The sequence below is a fragment of the Anopheles aquasalis genome, chromosome 2 (assembly GCF_943734665.1).
Source record: "Anopheles aquasalis chromosome 2, idAnoAquaMG_Q_19, whole genome shotgun sequence".
Classification (NCBI taxonomy): domain Eukaryota; kingdom Metazoa; phylum Arthropoda; class Insecta; order Diptera; family Culicidae; genus Anopheles; species Anopheles aquasalis.
In genome coordinates, this window is record NC_064877.1 from 20,415,001 (window position 1) to 20,437,500 (window position 22,500).

At 49.7% G+C, this 22,500-nt stretch overlaps 4 protein-coding genes across 4 annotated transcripts in view; 2 read left to right on the top strand and 2 right to left on the bottom strand.

Moving 5' to 3' along the window:
* Positions 1-1,170, bottom strand: part of LOC126569459 (general transcription and DNA repair factor IIH helicase subunit XPD) — a 2,751-nt gene extending 1,581 nt beyond the window's left edge. Inside the window, exons 1-3 of the mRNA XM_050226551.1 lie at positions 1,083-1,170; positions 208-1,017; positions 1-145 (exon numbers count right to left, since the gene is read on the bottom strand). The exon at positions 1-145 is cut by the window's left edge and continues 519 nt beyond it. Coding sequence (XP_050082508.1) covers positions 1-145; positions 208-1,017; positions 1,083-1,087 — 960 coding nt within the window. The 5' untranslated portion in view covers positions 1,088-1,170. The remainder of the gene's footprint in view (positions 146-207; positions 1,018-1,082) is intronic.
* A 118-nt stretch (positions 1,171-1,288) lies between these two features.
* On the top strand, positions 1,289-1,720 carry LOC126569461 (Sjoegren syndrome nuclear autoantigen 1 homolog). Its single transcript, XM_050226554.1, has one exon. The coding sequence runs from the start codon at positions 1,368-1,370 to the stop codon at positions 1,686-1,688; it is 321 nt and encodes a 106-aa protein (XP_050082511.1). The 5' UTR covers positions 1,289-1,367; the 3' UTR covers positions 1,689-1,720.
* Positions 1,710-3,836, bottom strand: LOC126569460 (beta-1,3-galactosyltransferase brn). Its single transcript, XM_050226552.1, has 2 exons — positions 2,617-3,836; positions 1,710-2,538 (listed from the first exon to the last, which is right to left on the bottom strand). The coding sequence occupies exons 1-2, from the start codon at positions 3,618-3,620 to the stop codon at positions 2,343-2,345; spliced, it is 1,200 nt and encodes a 399-aa protein (XP_050082509.1). The 5' UTR covers positions 3,621-3,836; the 3' UTR covers positions 1,710-2,342.
* Positions 3,837-11,523: 7,687 nt separating this feature from the next.
* LOC126573078 (protein ultraspiracle homolog) overlaps positions 11,524-22,500 on the top strand; it is a 17,842-nt gene continuing 6,865 nt past the window's right edge. The window contains exons 1-2 of the mRNA XM_050232914.1: positions 11,524-11,668; positions 17,485-18,030. Of these exons, the coding sequence (XP_050088871.1) occupies positions 17,943-18,030 (88 nt within the window). The 5' untranslated portion in view covers positions 11,524-11,668; positions 17,485-17,942. The remainder of the gene's footprint in view (positions 11,669-17,484; positions 18,031-22,500) is intronic.

Sequence of the window (22,500 nt, forward strand, 5' to 3'; positions counted from 1 at the left end):
TGGTACGACTTCGCGTAGGATTTCATTCGGTAGAACGGGATTGGCGACGACCATATCGGTTTCACGCGAAAACGATGCATCTTTCAGCCCCTGCACCAACCGCGTGTACTCGTCGTTCAGCCGCCGTTTGTCGTCCTCTTTCAATCTGCAAACAAGCATGGAAGGATTAGTTGGCCATGGAAACCTTCGTGATGGCAACACGCTTACTCTGATATTTTTTGTTCCAGATTGTGGATCCCGGTGGTGCTTCGCTCAATCAACCGTTTGTTGATCTTCACGCTCATCGAATCAACGCAAACGTTATCAATGTTGTGAGCCTCATCACACACCACGACCGATTCCCGGGTGAGCTCCTTCGAAACAACCTCGGCTACCTTTGGATCCAGTAAATAGTAGTAGCTGTAAACCACAACGTGGGCCTGATTGATGGCAAACCGGGACAAAAAGTACGGACACCAGTTCCGTTCACGGCCAAACTCTTTCAGATCATCGATCGAGTACACACCGGCCGGTAGCATACTTTCTTTACCCTCCGCCTGGAATCCCTCGTAATACTGGCAAACCGGTGCGGTTTCATCGTGTGCTGCACGCTCCCGGACATAGCTCGCTGTCATACCGTAGCATCGCGCGTCCACGATCTTACCCTCCCGTTCGCGGCTCACCTCCGGGTGGATGCACATGTTCTTACGCGAACTCAGCACCAGCCCCGTAATGTTGGGCATTGATCCGGTCTGCTTTTCGTAGTAGTTCATCAGATGCTTTAGCTCGGCGATCACCTTCTCGATCTCGGGCACGGTACGGGAGCAGTAGATCAGCTTGCGTACGACATGTGGATTTTCCATGATGTAGGCCACGGTCAGCGACAGGAGGGTCGTGGTTTTGCCCGTCCCCGAGGGCATCTCCAGCAGGCAGTGACCTTTTGCATCGAATGTCCGTTTCAGCTCCAGCATGTACGCGTACTGTTCCGGGTAGATGTACTCGTACGGGAAGTACACCAACAATCCATCGACACTTATTCTACGGTGGAAAGCGAGGAAATGCAATTAATCGATGCCGTATATCCTGGATATCGTCCAATTTACCTCATTTTTAGGCCAGTTCAATTTCTCCACGAAAACCGCGCCAGTCGAGAGATTTTGTTTACTTTCTTCGCCGGCGAACTGTCAAAGTGGCTTGTTATTAACCACACACATGCGCACTTTCTTCCCCCTTTAACACACACTTGTGCGATAATTTTTGTGTACGTACACATTCCAGCACAGATGTTCCAAATCAAAGAAGCCGTTACCAGGACACAGCTAGTATCGTTTTTGTAGCTTCCCTTTTTGGTTGTACGCCCATCAATAGACCGATAACGTTATCACAAGATGTCAGAAACGGCCGCCCGCTTGCAGAGCCAGAATGAGGAGATGGTCAAGAGCCTGGAAACGCTGCGAGAACAACGGCGGAAACTCGAGGAACGAATCAACGCCCAGGAGCACCAACGACAAAAAATCCGCAAGGACATCGAGGAGCTGCAACGAACGCTGGCCGAACTGGATGGATCCATCACTGCGAACGAGCGTAAACTGAGTGAATGTACGAAATGTTTAACAGAAACCGAGAGCGGATACAGCAAGGTGGTGGAGACGCTCGAGTTGCTGCTGCTGTCGGCCAAGGAAAAAAGTTCCAACATAAAGAAAGATTAAAGCGCCCCGGAGCGGTTTGGCTGAAGTTTAAAGATTTGGTTTTTATTAGTGTTCCACTGCACAATGCTATCACATTTCGGTTTATAGGAAAGATAAATACGAGCAAAAACACTGCTTCGAGTAAAACACTGTCAACCTCAAACCTACGCGTTCCTAAGCCTAACCGTTCGAAAGTACCCAGTTTCTAATCGAGAGGGAAAGAAAAAAAATACAAGACAAATGCTTCGTTGCACTACCTGATAACAGTCCTATCTTCGGGGAAGAGCCACCCGAACGAACGCTAGGAAAAAACCGAGAACGGAAACACCTCTACGGGGTTCTATCTATCTTATCTATCTGTCCGGCTACGGTACGCGAGCTTCATGATCAATTCCAAAAATGCTAAGAGCCTACGAAACGTCTTCGATAATCCTGCAAAACGAGGAAGCGCGGGTCGGTGAGGCCCGTACGATCACCAAGTCATCTTCGCGTCACTCTTTGGACCCGCGTTCCGTTATCCGTGTGTTGGTGGGACAAATGGGGGTGGGGGGGGGGGGGGAAATAGTAAACCGCTAACTAACAAACTACCGAACTATCTTATCAATTCCAGTTCTTCTGGAAACGCTTGAGGGGGGAGGAGGCGAAGGGGATTCCCTTCGTTCGATGTTCAGTGGTCTAGGCGTATCCGGAAGCTCGCACTTCGTTCCACACTTTGGTCATCTCAGTCAAATCGTCATACCCGTGCGTTGCCAGCACGTACTTGTAGCTCTGTGGCCCCAGATATGGTGCCTTGTGGAAGTAGAACTCTTCCGAATGGAGTGGCTCGATGCCGGCCTTCATTGCGACAATTCCTAAAAAGATATCATCGAAACTGTCCCGCAGAACAAGCATTAGAGTTTGAACTCGTTGGCGTAACAGGAGTGGCAATCGCGCGATCGCAAATACTCACCGGAAGTGTTTCGTGTACATGCTGACGTAGTACATCTCGAAGAGTGCCTCGTGGGAGAGTAGAAATGCTCCCGCAGTGACGTACGTTGGCCACATATCCCACGGATACTCTTCGAGGGAAACGTACCACTTGCTACTTCGATGACGATGTGGTGCCGATCGGAACACAAAGCCGGAGAACAGTTTCACATTCGGTGGCAGTTCCATATCCTGCATCAGCTGCCGCTTGGTGCGATCCTTCGCTACAGCCGGCTCGATCGGTATCGGACTTGACGCGTTGACCGTTCCGTTCCGCTCCGTCGTGTGCGCTAACCGGCGTGCCAGCTTACGCAGTGCTTCATCCGTTTCCTCCAGATACTCGGGATAGTTGACGGGATTGCGGACGTACCGGAGCAGATTCTTGGCCGACACGTAGAAATCATCATCCGCAAACATGTAAAACTTGGCCCGCGGACAGTACGTGACGGCCCATCGGAAGCCCATCATCGTTTTGATCGTGTTGTTAAAGTACTCGTCCACAAAGTCCCCCTGCACGATGTCCCTGTATGTGCTGTACTCGAGATCGACCAACGATTGTAGCCGCCGGTTAGGCACGATCCGTGGCCGGCCAAGCATGAACACGGTCCGTATCTTAACGTCGGCGAACCTTCGCTCATAACCCCAGCTCTTCCGGATCGCTGCCCGCCGATCAAAGTGTTCGATGGCAGATTTGACGATAAAGACGAGCCGCGGGGCCATTAATCGATCGTCCACCTTGCACTTGTGCTCGCAGCTCGTGATGTAGGTGTAGTTGTACCGATTGATCGGCTGGCGTGCCGGTTGCTGACCATGGCGTAGCTGGTACACATCGGACAGGATGTCACCGTTGAGTGGGTAGTCGAACGTGGCCTCAAAATCCTTCTCGAAGAAGTGCGTGAACGCACCGAAAAAGTACAGCAAGTACAGACCGCCCACGGTTACCAGGAAGTACTTTAGCTTGAACTTTACACAAATCCGCGGCAGCATCGTGTGTTGTCGGTGTCCTTTTTTTCTCGGTGTCCTCCAGATTCTCCGCTAAATGATCATCCCGCTGGTTGGCTTACATAACGGGGATGGACTGGTGGCCGCAGGAGCGGGGAGGACAAATCTAATTAATAGAGTTTCATGTACTCCACCCTCGTTGTTGACCTTTTGGTGCCGTCACTAATTAAATTTCCCACACACCACAGCCGACAGCAGTCTTTTGCAGCGGGAAACAGCCGGAACCGGAACGATCTAGCGCGATCGAGTGCACAGCAATTGAACCTCGAAGATGAAGCAAGATGAATCACATTTAAAATTACTGAAGCACGAATTCCTCCGCTCAACTTATTCCCTGGTGCGGGGATTCGACAGCAAGGCGGATTGTTTCGAAAAGACCAAAAACGGGGAAGGAAGAAGAACAAGAAGCAGAAACAAAAAAACAAATAAATGACAACAAACCCACACAGCATTCCGCAGGGTTGTATTCTTGAAGGACGATCTACGAAAAAAGGAATCAACATTTTTAATAGCCACGTTTTAGGCCAATATATAGGATGGGATGTGATAGGGGATTATTCCAACAATTGTGGAATCGTTTTGTAGAATTAAAAATATAAACGGTTATGCTAAAAAAATAGCTTGAAATCGTGCTCGAGTTGCGTTCGAGCAAATTATGTTGGGGCCAGCTCGAATAGTGCGTTGAAAAGTTTGACAGCCCCAGCTCGAGCTTCCGAGAATTCACGTTCGCGTTCGCGTTTCGCGTTGTGCGTAAAAAAAGGTAAACGCAAAAACTGGTTAATTGTTTTCCACGTACAATTGGTTGTCCTGTTTAGTGGTGATGTGGGAAAACCAAGCATTTCCAGAACAGCGCCGTCCGATGGGCAGTCCAACGTGAATGTTTTGGTGCCACCGTGACGAACCAAGTGCCCCACAGATCCTCGCTTCGTCAGAGCGAGAAACAGACAGAGGGCAAACGAGAGCGAGCGAGAAGGAGAGAGGGGTCGTCACGGTGATCGTCGTGTCGTCGATCGTGCAGCAAAAGTAAAAAAGCGATCACCTAAATATTCTGGTACAAGAAGACAATTAGAGGAAGGCAAACAAGAGTCGGTTCGCGTGATGTGTACCGGATCGCCACGGCATCCGAAGACAGGACGGAACCGCGAGTATCGCCTCTTCTGGTTCATCGACCCGCGATCCCGTACCACCACCACCACCTCCTCCACCTTCTGCGATCGTTGGCCACGGTGAGAGGGGCCACAAAAGTGTACCACAGACCGTCAAGGCCCTCACGGACGGTGGACTAGAACTCTCTTCGCGAAGAACGCTTTCGCTGATCCCTGGAGATGCGCGGAGTTTGGCTCTTGGCCAACATCTTCCCCACCCACCCACTCAATACATTATCGATTCCATCTTCTTGTTTCTTCGTAGATTCTCCGAGCGCTTGTGATCGGTTCTCCATCCACCCCAAAACGGTGCCAGACGACGGTCACAGCAGCCAAATGGCCAGCCCCGTGTGAATGATATGGTCGTGAATGTGTGTTTATGTGCGTATGCCCACCGCGCGGGAAGTGAAAAAAGTCCAAAAGAAATTGCTTCCTCCCTCCGCGGAGAAGCAGTGCCCGTTGAGGAGGAAGAGGCGGCGGCGACGGCAGCAGTCGTGCGGTTGATGGTGCGTGCTGGCTCACGTGCGTACGTGTGTATCCGTTTGTGTACATCGTCGGTCTGTTGACGCGCCGCGAAACAAAAGAAGCAAACGCAGGGAGCACCACCAGCGGCAGGAAGAAGAAGAAAGCAAAAACAACAACCCAGCCACCCTCTCGTGCTGCAGGTTCGCCCCACAGGATCACCCCCATCCCTCTCCCAAAGGGGTGCGCTCTCGTTCGCTCGACCACTCGGTACGCTGCGTTCGCTCTCTCTCTTGCTCTGTCTGGCTGGTTCGTTTTTTCGCATTCTCCCTGACCTCGTTCGAGTAGTGGTCGTCGGTCGTAGAAGGGGAGCCCGCGGTGGCGAATGGGTGGCCGCGAAAGGAGTGAAAGGTAGTGCGAGCGCCGCGAGTGGGGTACGGGTGGAAGACGTCGAAAAAAGAAAAGAGAAAAGCAAGCCTTGCGTTGTGCGTGCGCGGCGTGTGTCGTGTGTATGTGTGTTTCTGTTCGCGGCAATAGTAAGCTGTGTAGTGTAGTGGCTCTATTGTGTTCCCCTTGTGCATGTGCGTGCGTGCGTGCGTGCGTTGGAAGTCGCATTGTGAAGCGGCCCGGGCCTAATCTCGCCCTAGACCGGATGCTTCGTTAACCAGCGTGCACTCCTTGAGCAAAGGAACTCAATCGGAAATCCCATCGTCAGCTGTGGACGTCCTTCCGCAGAGGTCGAAACAGAGAGGACGCCGGACCCCCGGGGCATCACCTCGAGAACAATTGTGTTATCGAAGCAGGCGCCATCCACAATCACAGTCGCCATCGATCGATTTCCACTCACGGAGTAGAGCAGCTGCGGACCTTGAGGCGGAAAAAGGGAAATCCGGAAGTCAACCTCGGAACTCCTGGCGCCGCGTTTTGGTGCTTTTGTTCCGGCACTCAGCAGCATCAGAATAAGTTCTCACGTCTACGCCTCCACCATGGATACCGGAGATAGAGGTAAGTTCTAGCAGACAAACCGGGCCACCACAAGCTGGAGAGCTAGAGAGAGAGAGAGAGAGAGTGCGTTAGCATATTCCAAAGAGCGTAACGGATACACACTTTCACGGTCACCAAGAATCCCGCAACCGGAATCAAACTGCAATCAGGAGTAGGCACTTTCCCCGCTCCAACGCTTACGACCAACGACCAATCGGGGGCAGCATTCCTGCAGGCTCTAATTACAGTTTCCATAAAAAGACCGCGCTAGAGGGCGGAGGGGCTACGGGAGAGATGTAGGTGCTAATTGAGATTTCTCATTCGCGAACCGCACACACAGCCATTTTAAGTCCTTTTTAATTGCTTTTCTCCCAAGACTGGGGCAAGAAGAAGATAGATTGGCACATGCCCCACACCGGGTCGTGTTAAGCAACATAGAAAAAAACCAGCGGGGAGCTCATGATTTTATGGCGAAACTGGTTCAGCCTGGTGTGTGCCTGGCAATGTGACACAGTTTGCTTTCTTTCTGATAACGAAACGCACGTTTCCTATCCTTGGCCCCCATATATCGGCCAGTCCAAGGTTTCTCAACGTGCAGAGTAAAATGATATGTATGCTGGTGCTGGTAATGGAGCTACCTTGCTGCCACCTCGGTGCCACACTCCCGGAAGTACCGTCCTGTGCGCTGTGTGGTTCCCCTCGGTGCTGCAGACTGTCTGCGGGAGATGCTTTTTATAACGGTGACGCAAATGGAAGCACATTTCCCCCCCATCTCATCGCGTCCCTTTGTTTGATGGCCTCATTTCACGCGCTGGAACATCCTTGACCCGGTTTCTGCTTCCCGGTTCTATCGTCGGCTCTGCCAGACAGACAGCTATCATGAAATCGATTTGTAATTTGAACATCCCGCCTTGCCATCGTTCCATCGTTATTCCGGAAGTCGAGGAAGACAGGGAGAGCGAGGTGGAGAGAAATGGATCCATCGTGCAGCATCAGCATTCGTGGCAGATCCTGCAAAGCTGCTTCTCTTCATACCATCTTGCATTGCTTCTGATGCACCTCCTGATGCACTGCAACTGATGTCTTCCGCGATGGCAAACCATGTGCCAGGAGACACCAGAAGAGGGATGCTACCTCCGACCGACGGCAAGTGCAACTCTATCATCTGGTTGTCCTTCACCAGCAAGTCGTAAAATGGTGGCGGCATCTCGCAGACGCTGACATCGTGCAGTCACGATGTTCGCTCGACGATGGTGTTGAAGTTGAAGGATAGTTAGCCGGTTAGTAGTACCAGTCGCGTGTAACGCTTCTTTACACTCCAGCAAGACAGTGGGATGTCGGAGGATGATTACTTGTCCATCCAGTTCAAGGATCTTCACATACAACCTTCACAGGATGGCTTCGAAGCTCCGATTCATTTGTTTTAAATGAACTGTTCAAACACTGTTCTCTGCCCTCCCCCCGGGAGCCATCTGGCTCTGTCACCAGTGAACGTAACATTTTCGAACAAAATTATGCATTCGCCCGTTCCATTCCTCCACTTCATTTCTCTCTCAGGTCGCGCGCGAACAGTTTCCGTGTGGTGTGGAGGTTTGAGTTTCATTCGAATTATGCAAACTAGCGCCGTCGAACCGATTGCAACACACAAAACTCCGACCACTGCCTCATCCCGTGCTAGTTTGCATTTCAAGGTCCGATGGAAAGTGCGAGGCTGTTTCTGCACCCCGCAGCCGGTTGTTCCAGTTGCACTGTGGGTGGGGAGGTCTCTTTGGGGTGAAATTCCGATAAAAAGCCCCAAATTGATGTCTTCCATTTCGTGTGGGAAACGAATGAATCGATTGCCGGTATTCTCGACTCGAAAAGGAGCGAATTAGCTGCTCGTATAAGGAGGAGGAAGGAGGCGCATCATCGAACCCGGTGCGTCCTCTTCTGGTCCAGGTTCTTTCATTCGTGCGCTCGTTCCGCGCTCCAACCTTTACCCAGATTGCTATCGCAACCACCAAACAGACAAACAGTCGAAAACCGGTAGTATCAACCTTGAAAGCAGCAGCACGAGAAGCAGCGAGAAGAAGGAGAGGCGAAAGAAGATAAAAACCGATGCTCTCATCGTTTGCATAAATTTGCACAGCACAGCCCCCTCACCAAGATCAGGAGAGGCCTCAATCGACGCAGCGATCGCTCCTCGTTCTTGGCTTGACCGCTTCGCTTCGCTTCTCTGTGTTTCTTCGTATCGTTCGTTGCGTTCGTGCTTCGGACACCATCATCGTCGTCGTCGTCGTAACTTAATCGATCGGAGGTCCCAAGAATTAGATCAACATTCTTGAGAACGATCAACGCCAACGGGCAACTGGCAGGTGTTATGCAATTATGAGTTTCTCACAGCCTGCAATCAACATACTTATCTCAAGATGGTTTTCGATTGCCACCAATGGCATTGTTTACTCACTCGCCGATCGCCCAAGGATCCGTTAATGCTCCCCCAGGGGTGGCATGGTAATTGAAGCATGCAAAAGGGCATCGGCATGATCAGATCGTACGCGCGGTGGTTTTGCGGCGTTTGCAAATGGTTTGTGAGTGACAGCTGAGTGGGCCATCAAATCCCCACGAGAGGAACGAAGGACTCCCCACGCACCAATGGCCGCAACATAAATTATGTTGTGCTGGTCATGAATCCTTCGGGCAGGAGCATGCAGGTCCCGGACAAAACGCACCCACGTTACTGCTACTTCTACTCCACTGACCTCCATCGGTTCGCGACGAAAGAAGACAAGGTTCACATATTTACCTTTCTGATCTATATTCTTCATCCTCCTCCGGTTGTGCTACGTACCGTACCGGCACTGTTCAGTTTCGTCATTGGAACACTAAACAAGTCATCGCACGAAATGGCAGATACCGATGATGGGGTGACGGTGATGATGAAGATGATCGGAGAGAATCGGTCGTACATATGTACGGCAGTCAGGCAACGGGGCTCATGCCATTACGCCATTCTGGGACACTCTACCCGCTACCCTGTCCTTCTGGCGATTATGTTTAATGTGAAACTGGAGAACGTGACGTGTTAGGGCAGCAGCACCACCGCAGCTACTTTCACATAATATTTTCACACCGCGCGATGATGTACATCGTGTGGCCGATGCTCCGTCGCCCGATTCGCGTTTAATTTCTCGTCGTTTAATGTGGCTCACCCCCACCCACAAATGTCCGCACCCCAAAAAGGGAGCTCCCTTGGTGTGCTGGTACGTCGTCAATTCCACGAAGGATTGACACGAATCCGGTGGCCACCGCTGGTTGCGCTGCGCGAGGACTACCCTCACTGAAAGCACATGCCACCAGGCCCTGAAACAGCACCAAGAGTTTTCCATTTCTTTTTTTTCTTCTTTGCTGCTTCGAAATTTTCACGTTCGTTCTCTTTTCTTTCTCGAGTACACCACTCTCTCTCTCTCTCTCTCTCTCTCTCTCTCGTTCGGTCGGTGGTTGTGGCACTGGGTCTGTGCAAACATTTCGTCCTTCTGCCCGGCTCTAGGTGTTCGGTTCCTTCCCCTGACCGACACTGGTCCGCTGCACATAGGCCAACCGGGGCCCATGCAACGCCCCAAGTTCAAGGAACCGATTCGAAAGGTCGTTTCCATCGCCAAGGACCAACCACACGGCTGCATGGCGTTGTTTGATGGTGCAGGGCATCCGAAAACGGGCCAAATACATAACACCAGGATAGTCCCTGGCGGCGGCGGACGGTGGGATGCACGCGGTGGGGCGGCTTTCGAACGTTCGTTGAACGCCATCACTCGTTCCGTTCTCTCTCTCTCACTGTGAGTGTTGTGCCTTTTCGCCGTTTTCATCCTTTTGTGCCTTGGTTTGGAGGAGAACGTCAATTTGATTTGCTTCCCATCCACATCCCGCCCGTCACCTGGACGAGCACTGGACGTGTTGGGCTGGACGAGCTGGTGGAAAAGTTTTCGATTTTCCACCGTGATTTATTGTATTTTTAGGGACCCTTTCGTACCTGTTCCTGTCGCATGTTGTGAAGCTCTGTTTGAGCGAGCAAAGTTGGTGGAAAGTTTTTTTTTTATAAAATACTTGCTAAAACTAAGAGGGAAGATCGGAAAAGTTGATCTATGATTTATTTCTTCTTTCATTAAATTGGTTAACATAAACTTTTGCTATTCAAAACCTAGCAACTTAAGGTACAAACCAAAGCGAAAATAGATATCCTTCCGATGAAGTGAAGCAACTTGTCCAGCTAGGATACCGCTCACTCCTTAGGCTAGGTCATGGCACCCAGCTCAGCCCACCGCATGCTCTCCGGGTAATCCCGTGGTTTCGTTTGATGCGGGTTTTGTGGCTCCGCCTTGCGATGGTCCTGTCGTTCGTGGAAGCGCGATGTCCTTGCCTTGCTTACGCCACATCCGTGCTTGCAATCTAGGTAACATGCCCTCCTACGTTGCTGCTGTTGCTGTCAGGGGCCGCAGGGATTCGTGGGAATAGATTTTGTAACATTTCAATTACGGAGCAGTAAGGACTTTGAACTTGATCCTTTCAGGCGTTCTGTACACTCTCGCTCTATCTCTCAGCTGTTGTAGATTCCCTTTCGTTAGTTTTATTTATTCACTTTTCTCTTTCTCTCTCTTTACAGGTGAGTGTACGGGGATAGACTTACTTTATTATCGCTTAATGAACTCTCCGATTATGCATGGAACGTCCGTAAGTTGATTATGCAGTACTGTTTTTCTTTTGCAAGTCTGTAAAGGTATATTTTATCTTTGTTATGTTCAGCTATTGTCACCTAAACATGATCATCTCGAGTACATGATGGATGTTTGGTGCTCCATCTGTGTTACCAGCACTGCATTTGGACCATCGCACGGGGTCTGCATTTGCATTTCTGTTTCTCCTGGGGCCACTCTATCGCCATGCCTTCCCATCTATGTTACCTCCAAGAGTCTCCATTCTCTCGCTTGTTTACCTCGCTTGCTCCAAACCAGTACGCTTTCTCTCTTACGCCTCTTACTTACTATCTATGCTGTGCGTACTGTTCGCTCTCTGTTATCGTCGCGCTGTGGAGCATGATTGTGCGAACCGATGCGAACAAGATCTCCCAAACAAGCACCAAACAACTCCCCTATCGAACACCCCTTGCACGCGCTCTCGATCGATCTCGCTCTCTTGCTCTCTTGCCGCGGATGCTCTCTCCCTCTCTCGCTGCGCTCGAGTTATCTCTCTCTCTGCAGAGTCCTTGTGCGATGGATTCGCCACGATTGTGTCCCGCCGTCGCTTCAGAGTCCGTCAGAGTTCCTCCGAGGAGCGCTCGTGCAGGAGGCGACACGCGAATCGCGAAACATTTGCGCGTATGCGTCGGGGACAGCAGTAGTCGGGTCCGGTCGGTGGAGTGCATTTCGTGGTGCGCCCTTTCGTCTGTGGTCTTGTGCAGCACGGCAGGTTGTGAGATTTTGGATTTGGTGCCGGTTGTGGGTTGATCTCGTATCTTGTGGTACCGCACACGATCATTCCAGTGCATAACGATCGTATGCAACTGGATTACAGTGCCTGTCAGTGATTGATGCAGGGCGCAAAAGGTCGTGATACCAAGCGTTATCATCGCATGTGCTGTAGATGATGGAGTGTAGTCATTGCGGAGTGACGGGATGGTGGATAAAGCATAAATAGGAAGAGTCGTTAGTAACTTAAGCGCACGCACTGATACTCGTGTTACACATTGTGATAAGCAAACGAGACAATAATCCTATAAGAAGAAGAAGAACATATTCAACAGTATCTTCCAGGAATAAATCCCCTGCAACACTACTTTCCGTAGACGACGCGGCCAAAAAGCATCGTCCGACAGATAAACTGGCCAGAAAGGACGCACGATCGCAGCGCTGGCTGGCGTCTGGGGCAGAAAAGTTGTTTTTAATGATGATGAACAAGATTATGATTTCTTGACACTCGCTTTCCTGTGTTATCCGTTCCTTTCGCCGGTTCTACCACACGCTCTCTGCAGTCCCCCGTGCAACCCGTGTTGTGTTCCCATAGGCCATCTGTATCCATCCGCGGTCTGGCCAGCACCACGACAAGCACCGAACAAAAACCCATCTTGTGTCTCGTGAAGTAGCGCTTTGTGGTGGGGGTGCGGGGGGGGGGGGGGGGGGGGGGTTCTGTTCTGTATCTTTGCCGCTCATTAATAACAATCAGACACCGAAACAGGAGTACTGTGGGGAGTGACTTCGAGCAACGCAAGTAGCGTAGCGCAGAGATTATTTGCAGTGAACCTCGGCTTCAAATCACACCACGACAATTAGACCAGAACTGTGTGGTATCAAAAGTCTCAAGCAAGCCTTTCTAGTATGAACACGCGGAGACATTCACTTTCGGTCTGCTTCACGTCGGTAAAACCGTGCGACAGAAACTTGTTCCGTTCCAAGCAATCGCTTCATGTTCTCGGCCCGAGCCCGAGAAACCGGACCCGTCCATCCGGAACCACGCTACGAATGTGCGCGTGTGATTTTGTGCTTTTGTGGCAACATTTTTGGGCGATCTTCAAGCCACATAACTATTGGCCTGGCTCCTGCACTGCCTGTGGCACATTATGAGTTCGAGTTCCCCCTTACCTTCCGCTGTTCCGCGGTGTGAGGAGCGTAAGCGAGCGAACCCCAAGACCCCGGCGTCCCCGGCTGGCATCCTCATGCATTGAGTGACATTTACCGGAATGCGGTCGAAATTTGATCATCATCCCCCCTCCGCGCCAACCGGCAACACCAGCTGCCGATGCGTTCCTTTTAGGTGAAATTCAGTCAACGGATGCACTTTTACTGTCGCTGGTGCGCAGGGGAAAGAAGTAGCGTGAGAGAGAGAAAGAGAAGGCGAAGGTAGTCAGTGCCTAGAGTGGTGTGCGATCCTGCGCAAAGGTTAGCCGTTTCTGTGGCCCCATTCTGACTATGTTTGGGAGAGCATAAACCGATCCAATCCGGTAACGGCCCCAGCCGGTTCAAGATTGTTGTCATTCCGTACCGACAGAACTGCTTCTGCTGTGGCTGCATGCATCAGCATTCGCTGTGTGGAACACAGACACAATTCAAGGTCGCGTGTTGTGGTTCGGTTTTCGTTCGGTTTCGTTTTGTTGATGATCGACTGACTGACTGACTCCGGTCGGTCTTCTTTCTTCGGTCGGTGATTCGATCGCAAGATGGACTGCGATCACTGAATTCACCCGCATTTACACAGCATCGTATCGCACACAACAAAGTATTAGCATTGGATTAGAAAGTCAAATGATTACGCATCCCGGAGTGGCAACGGCTGGTCTCGGCGCAGAGACAACGACGACGATGTGTCTGTGTGGGTCCCGGGTTCCCAACAAAGTGCGGCATTCAAGTTGTTGACAGTTCGATCGCTCGCGAGCGAATGCAATCGCCATCAATCGCCTCAGCATGACAGTGTGACACTTTCACCCCCGATCGTCGATCGTCGAAGTGATGCTCACAATAACGCGCAAACACCTTGATCGATCTTTCGCTCAGTTCCGTCCCCGGCTTTGTGATGAGCTGATTCACCAGACGTACTTCTTTGGTGCACGATCGCGTACGATCAAACAGACTGTCTCAACGATCCAGTGTAAATAAGTTTGCTGGTTGATGTACCATCTGTACAGCTCCCAACGAGCTCTCATCTCCAGCTGCTGTACTACCGTAATGATGCCGCCACAAAAAGGAAAAACAAATCCACGACGCTGTTGGTCGGGCCCTCTCGCCCTGGAGCCCTGGAGGATGACGACGAGGTACTGTTGTGTCGCGGTACCGCATGACCTTGAAAGATGTTATTTTCAACGATCGCGAATTCGTTTCGCGGATTACGCGGAGAGCGCGCACGCCACAGCCAGTCAACCGACGACGGCTCTCTGTGTGCGTGTCTGTGTGATCGCGCGATCGCGATCGCTGCTTTGCAAATGCCAGGGCAGCGCCACCATCGAGCTGGGATGGCTTTCCATCCTGTGTTGTGGACTGCGCGCCTCGCGGTGGTACACTTTTCGCTTCTTTTTCGCACCGGTCGCTGGATTTATTTGAACTTTTTGCAATTCGCAATCTCCGCTCTTTCCCAGATTTCACGATTTTATGCTGTGCAAATAGGCGAAGGCGAAGAATTCTTCCAGGCTACATGACATTTACAACACTAACGCGTAAGGGGCGCGAGATCGCGAGCATTGAAGTCTACAGTGCGGTTGAACTCTACAGTACGTGCAATGTCGCGATGGTGATGAATGTTGGCCTGTCGGGCTCTCCAATTTACCGCACATTCGTACGGATCCACGTTCGATTCGAATCCGAAGTCCGAAGCAAAGCGAAGAAGCAGCAAACTCGTAAAATGCAAGAGTGATTCTCAAGGTTCCCAGTGATCCATGTCGACGCCGTGGACCATCGGCATGTCGCGCGCTCGTTGCCGGCCATTACCCCATGGGCATGGTCGTTACGAGCTATAGCTTGCCTTTCCAGTACCAGATCTAGTCCCTTTTCAACTGGCGCTTGATGTGCATTTTTCAACTTTCTGAAACTCGTTTTGCGTCCGTCGCTCGCTCGAGCACGTGGTCAGGATATGCTATTGCTTGAGAAAACTAACAGTTTTCCGCCAGAGCGCCAGTTAGAAATATAAATATGAGCCGCAGCCTGAACGATCGTTTTAACGATCCACCTGGCGTGTGAGCGTCTGAGAATGCAGGAAGCAATTGAAAGACGGGTGACCATTTATCGAAAGTGTACTTGCCGGTGCGGGCTATTAATGCAAAACGTTGTTCCTCGTTCGTCATTTCAGGACGGGACCGGTGCAGTCTGATGCTTAAATGCAAAGTTGTACACAGCCCAAGCACCAAGTCAAGTTGTATTGCAGTACGCAATGCGCTTCTCTTAATGCGCCGTCACTCCGCTCATTTGTTGCGACGGGCGGCTGGAACGCAACTGTCCTTGATGCGATTGCTGCGTTGGTTGCATAAAATTGCTTCCTTGGCGCAGGATTGAGTGAGATACTGCTACAAACTAAGAAGTTTAGGATGGATTAGCGAGGCATTTCGATCGTAAATCGATGGTTACAATGTACAACGATTTACTCCAGCAAAGCTTACGTTTCTACCGGATTTCTAACCGTGGCTAGTTCGCGATCATACCATTGTTTCCAGACCTTAACTGATGGGTACTGGGCAATGTAAGTTCGAGTTGCGAGATGGCGGATTCAATTAATCCTTTTGCCCTCTAGAGAAGCACGCCCCAAAGCGATGCACTTTGCACCAGGAACACATTAATTTCAATTCTCGGTTTCCCCTTCTTCTATAACCAGTAACTAACGTTGCATAGTCAGCAGTGGACTGTTAGCGACGGTGAGTGTCCTTTCAGTGCTCTACGTCTTTTGGCACGTGCTATCCCCATGGGCGTTAGGATCCTGGAAATGGAATAAATCTCTCTGCTGGGATGACCCGTTCTGTGCTAATGGAAAAGTGAGGTTCTGCTGGTAGAAGCACGTCGCAATTCTGTGCAGATCTAGTGTCCATCTTGAGCGTAATCTCACGTACCACGACTCTGCCCTCACTGGTCACTGACTGTGAATTGAATTACAAACCACACCCAAAAAAAAATCGCCTTGTTCAGATTCCCTCAAATGTGTGATGAAATTTGAAAAATTAAACAAAGTATTCTGCAGAAGATGGTGATGATCTTCAGCTTCCAGGGTCAGTTCGTCATCACCACGCCAAGCTGCTCCCTTACGAGGGTGTCTGACTGGACTATTGACATTGCAATTAACCACGCACGACGCCATCACCATTGCAGCCAATGCAAATGCATCGTCCATCGGCGGTCGTCGTCGTCGTGTTCCCGTTTCTTATGGTAGCTTATCATCGTTCGGTTTGCCGCGCTCAGGGTCAAGCTGGCTCCGCATTTCCAAACACGTCCCATCGCGACCGTATGGCACGTGCGACCATCACCATCGCGATTCATGATTCCGAAGACGCGGTCATCGGTTAACCGTGAAGAAAGTGCTCTGCAAGATGATGATGCACCGTGCCCTTGCGTCATTGAAACCGGATAAACAGAGAGACACCAGGCTGCACCGGTATGGAAGCAAACGGTTGTGTTCAATTGTGGAAACCGAAGACGCGCGTTAAAGTCGCTAACCGATTCCAGATGGTGGTGGCCACAGAGATTCATTCAAATTGGTTCAGAACAACATCCGGTGTCCGTCGGTTGGTCGGTAACGTCACTTGCACCAAACTGGAATGCAACAGTTTGTCTGACGGGGAGGGTGCGCGATTGCAATTGCATCTCCCTCTCCTCCAGGTCCGATGGTGCATCGTTTCCTTTGTCGTCGGGCCATTGCCGGGTGGTGGTGGTCGTCGGCGTGGTTGTCGCGTGTCTCTCTCTCTCTCTCCCTCTCCGAACGTACCCCGAACTGGGTCAAGGACTCTTGTCGGCGGTTGTGTGGTTGACGTGGACCGCATTTGACTCTCGAGCAGTTCGCGACACACAATCTCATATTCGCCCCCCCAATACCACAAGCCACGCTGCACGCTGTTCGGATTGCGATGGGGCGAAGCCGGATAAGAGTATGGAAAGCAGCAGCAGCACCATATGCAGTTGCACTCTACACATCCATACACTGGTGTGTGTCTGTATGGAAAGTAGTGAAATGATAACGCTTATCGCAAACAACCAGTGTCTGGCAGACCGCCCAGTCTCCCCGTGATCCCCTCACCAGTGGGGTAGGTTATTGCATTCACCGACAATTGCTCTCACTCACTGGCTCTTGTTGTCTGTCCGTTTTTGTACGTTCGCTGGGGCAGACGAGTGGTACTTCCGGGGTTTTTTTTTTTTTTTTTTTTGAAGGGAGGCGAGCTGTCTGTGTCCCAATTCTCCACTGGACTTCAATCGCAATCGGGAGGGTGTGCAAGCCAGGCAAGCATCTCGTTAGCAGAAGTGGTGGTTTAGATTGGATTGATTTTGGTTCGATTAGTCCTAATGCTGCCGTTGGGCGCTGCTCATCTGCTTGCAGTTTGTGATTATTTGTGAACGTATTTAGACTGTCGGCGGTGTAGAAGTTTAATATTTAAATCGTATATTTAGTGGAACTATTCGAAAGAGAATGAAAGTCGGTAAAAATATTACCATAAACTGAAAACTCTGTTTGGGATTGATCAACGTGGGCGCTTGGAACGGATCACAGTGAGAGTGTGAAGCAATTACACCGCCAGTGCCACTAATTATCTTGTCTACGGATAGCTCCTGCTTCTCCTCCTCCTTCTTCAGCATCAAAACGGCCTCTCCGGAGTTGTTGGCCTACCGATCGATCATCAACACAAACTCGGTCGCGCGATCGTGTATATCGCGCCTGTGCTGCTGCTGCTGCTGCTGCTGCGAGTGTTTATCAACGTAAAAGAGGAAAATATTTGTGTTACGCTGGTATGGAAATCAACAGCAATCGACGCACTAGAAACCGTCCAATTACCAGACCGCCTTCGTCATCATCGTTGAGACGGATCTGAACGAAACGAAAGTGAATTACGCGTGTTGTTGTAGCTGCTGAATCGTGAAATTAGTCGCGAAGTGTGTTGTTTTTTTTTTCTTTTTGGCTGAAAGCGCGCCACACAGCATAAGCAGCAGGAGCAGCATAAGTGTTGGTGCTAGTGGACCGTTCCGTCGCATTGTTGCATGTGCTGCGTGGTGCCGCCGGTGACGCGATGTTGAAGAAGGAAAAACCGATGCTATCGGTGGCATCAATCATTCAGGCGCAGGGCCGCTGGGACCGGTCATTGGCCGGGTTAGCAGGTATATTTTATTGTTCCGCTGAGAGCTTGAGAGGAGGAAGCTACTTACTTTACCTTTCATTTCTTTGGGGGGTTGGGGGTGAAGCTTTTAAAATCGAATTCATTCTCTGACATCCTGTCGTTTTTTAGGGAGTAGTTCTAAAAATAGAACCGAGAACTAGCAAACATCCTGTGGCATCCTTCACGATCCTTTGCTGTTGGTCCTTATTGGTTAGATTGCATTTCCTCTTTTAACATTTGACTTGTCCACATCCATCAGAGCGCACTGCAACACTCCAACTGTGGTGTATCGAAGGAATACATATGTAAGCCTTACTTTTCCATTTGCTCCACGAGCACATAATGTTCGTGTCCGCGGGATTACCGTTTGCTGTTACTGCTGCTGCTGCTGCTTCTCGTCCTGTCTGACGTAAGAAGCTAAGGGCAACACCAAGGAAGGACCGTGTGCGAACTCACCGACCGAGGTCATTCGGCATCCTTGAAGTAACACACTTGGAGGCTCTCTCCCACCCCGCTGGCACCGATACCAAACTGTTGCTCTGGTGTGTGGCAAGCAAGCAAGCAAGCAAAAGGATCGATGTCATGGGAGCAAAACCAACTCCAAAGCGAACACACAGACACACACGCGCACAGGAATGATAAATAAACTTGTTTGCGTTGTTGGCTCTTTGCTGAAAGGATATCGTCGGTTGTCAGGAGCTTGGGGAGAAAGCACCACCATCGTGCCCCGCCGCCACGTCGTACACCTCACGTCACTGACGCCTGTGTTCAAGGGGCAACGGAAAAATCATTGACTAAGGTCATGAAGGTTGTTCATAATCGATAAATGACGCTGGTTGTGGTTCTATGTATTTGAGGCTTGAGGAGGAGGTGGTGCGGACCCTTATGTACTTCGTGACGCAGTCCTCACGAGGAGTGTCGTGCCGGCGATGCTTTCGCATTCTCTTTCTCTCTCTCTCGTGTGTACTCTTCTTCGCTTTCAAATCATCCTTCTAATCGCTGAAGGACACGAATGCCGTATCCTGGCGCTGTTTCTGGTGCTGCTCCTGCTGCAGATAGGAGGAAGCACGTGGATTACATAAAAACCACCTTCTTTCTCTCTCACTTTCACCGTACTGGCGCGATCACTATTTTTATCATTTTTCCTTCCTTTTGCACCGACGGTATTGGTGGTGGTTGATAGCTGACTTGGCCCAGCTAGCTAGCTAGCTTTCCATTCCATTTCATCGCATGGAATGCTTCCAAAATTGCCCAACCGACCAACCGACCGAGAGACTACATTTACTGCGCAGGGCAATCGGCGCGAAACCATCGGAGAGCTACTAGAAGTGGGTTTGTCAAACGCTGGAAAGGGAATTCGATGCAACACGAACAGTGATGCACACACATAAGAGCCTTCACGCGGGGTGAAGGACATTGGGCCCGTGGATGAGCGAGAAGCAACAGCAAAACCGCACCTAATACGTTACGCTTTCAATTATTCAAACACCAAACCGAGCCACCAGCACCACGCGGCCAATCTTCGTTGATTAAGCCAACCGCCCGCCCAAGTGCGGGGAACTACCACCGACCACCAATCATTCGGTGGCCAAAACGCATGCTGAAGTTGGATACCATGACCATACTCAAGCGTATCTGCGTTATCACCACCAACCAGCCAGCAAGAATATCCGCACCGCCCCGGGAACACCTTCTCCCTACTCTCTTTGCTTTCGCTGCCATCTTTGGTGTTTGGATTGTGTGCACATTTGGATTATGAGTTTGGTGTTCTGTACATTCGGGCGCGCGCCCGCTGCTGGTGGATTGGATTGGCCCTTTATTCCATTATTTACTTTGCGTTCCCGGGATTCAACAGGATTTTTCAATATACATTTATATCCACGTTTTACCGTGCTGCTGCATCGTTTCGTACTGCTTTTTACATACTTCATTTGAGCAGAGCACCAGCAGCAGATGCTGCTGAACGTTGGCCAAATTGCGATTCAAGGAGCTTTGCTGGTTTCATATTAATTTCAATTTATCTGGGTCGGAACAGACGTGCGCTGCATGTTTGGTTTCGATTAATGTAGCTATTTATTGCGTTTCATAAGGGCTTCCGTCTTGAAAACTTATTGAAAATTATGAAAGATACGATCAACACTAATTATTATATGTATTTTTTGCTATATCTACAAAGTCTAGGAATAGGATTTTGTTGATTTTTTTGTGCAAGAAAATCGTAATTTTCAGGCGGAATATTTTTTAAAATCTTATGTTTCCAATGGCTGGGTTTGTGTTGCTGCATTTTCCACTCCATTTTAATTACTAAACGATAAAACAAAAACCACTGTTTGTATTCAATGCACTCACTCAATTCTTCTCCAAGTAAAACTGATAGAAACTTATGCATGCACCTGGTAGATCTCTAAATGATCCGTTTGTTGATCCGATTCTCATAAACCAAATCGAATCACAATTGTTACACTACACAGCTGTTGCGCCCAGTGGTAATAGCTAATCATACCGATCGATCACAGCTGCTCTCGTTGGGCGAAACGAGTATCGCTGGTTCCGGCCTATCTGGCCGATCTTGTTTAGCTGATCACCTGCAGCACCATGGACCGCAGTAAGTGAATCATTGCGGTGTTCTTATGCACCCTGGTACTGCCGTACGATAGGCATCTGCCGCTCATTACCTACGCCAGTGAAGCCAATGCACAGCTCACTAGCAGCCAGCTCACGAGCGATGTACACGATGCCCCAAAGCAAACAAGGTGCACAGAGTAAACGCAAGAACATTAGATCGCAACCTGCATTGCACATGTTCGAGAATTGCACCGTGCACAGAGGAAGGAAGGAACCATCTTAAAGGAAGTTGGATGTAAGAAATGGGGAGATCGAGAGAGAGAGAAAAAAAACCCAAAAAATCCGATCCAGCTGCACATTAGAATTGCGCGATAAAAGCAAGAGCAAAGTGCACTTTCGACCATTTGCGGCTGTCCATTACGATGACGACGACGCCAGGCCGCGGAACAGACGGCGCGAAACACAATTGCAATAAAGAAGCAACACCGGCGGGAAGCAGCTGCTGCAAGCACACACTTGTTCGCTTCCTTCCTTCCGTTCTAATGCTTTCGCATGATAAAAGCAAGAAGCCAACCGCCAGCAAATGTGATAATAAATAAGTGCATTTTTCATATTTTCCTTTTGACCATCTCTCTCTCGTACGCTGTTAGCGTCTTTGTTGTGTTGCCCCCTTTTTGCAGTGTTGCAGGTGCGGTGATGATGATTGTTACAGATTTTTCATGTTATTTCACCAAACAGTGACGCTCTCAGGATGTGTGTAGCATTGTGTTTGCTATTTGTTACTTTTATTGATTTGCTTGCGTGCTCACGGTCCTAATGGAGCGTCTACCATTAAGAGACGTGATGTTGCCTCTGCTACAGATGCAGTGGTTTCCCTCGGAAGCACAGTTGGGAAGTGTATGAAGAATATGTAACGAGCTCTAAAAGCACAAACGGAAGGTTTATGTGAGAAGGAACATGCTTCCCATTTTCGGTGGTACGAGAGTCGTTGGAAAGCGGAGCACAGCGGTTGCAAACGGAACGTGCTACGTGGAGCATGCTGTCTGATTGCGCTTGGAGAATGCCGCCTTGGTTATCAAATCCGCTCAAGGATTTGATGTTCTTGAAGAGGAATAGTGACGATTGAGTCGTTAGAGACGCGGTTGTTCAGCATTTCTTTGAATAGCACTACGTTTTTCCATGATTTAATTAAATTTCTTTGGTTTCAAATCAGTTTGAGATAATTTTGAGACTTTAATTACAATTTCTCATGTTCTTATCATATGTGTTATGTTTTCTTTTCAACGATTTTCACCTAGAACACCATTTATTCAATAAAAGTTCCATTAACCAGGCAAATTATTACAACAACAAAATATTAAGAATTTGATTCTAAATAAAAACTTGTTTATTTGATGAAATTTTCAATCCCAAACCCCAAAAAAGGTACAACATTACAAATAGGAAATAATTGTTGGCTGAAAAGTAAAAGCTGCATGATAGTGAATTGAATAAGCAACAAAAAAAAGGGAAAAGTAAAGTAAACGCGTGGTTACATGGCACAACAGATCAACAAGGGAACGGCTGTGGACAAAACACTTTCGCATCAGCACGTATGCCCGCTAATCGTTTGCTGTTGTCTGCCTATCGAACCGTAACTATCGAAAGTGAACATTGTTTGCCCAGAGAGACAGAGGGAGAGGTGGTGGAGATGGTTGGCGCCGCTTTGTTGCTGACCAACAGCCCCACCACTCGCAGAAGCGTGAAGCAGACAAAGATCGATTGCATCTGATGCATTTATGCATCACTTCACCACAAGCTTTCCGTTCCGTTTAATAACACTTGCGGTTGAGAGGCGGGTGGCACAGTCGTCGGCTGGGTGCTTTAAAAAATCCAACGGGGTGGAGAACTCAGAGAAGCGTCCTGT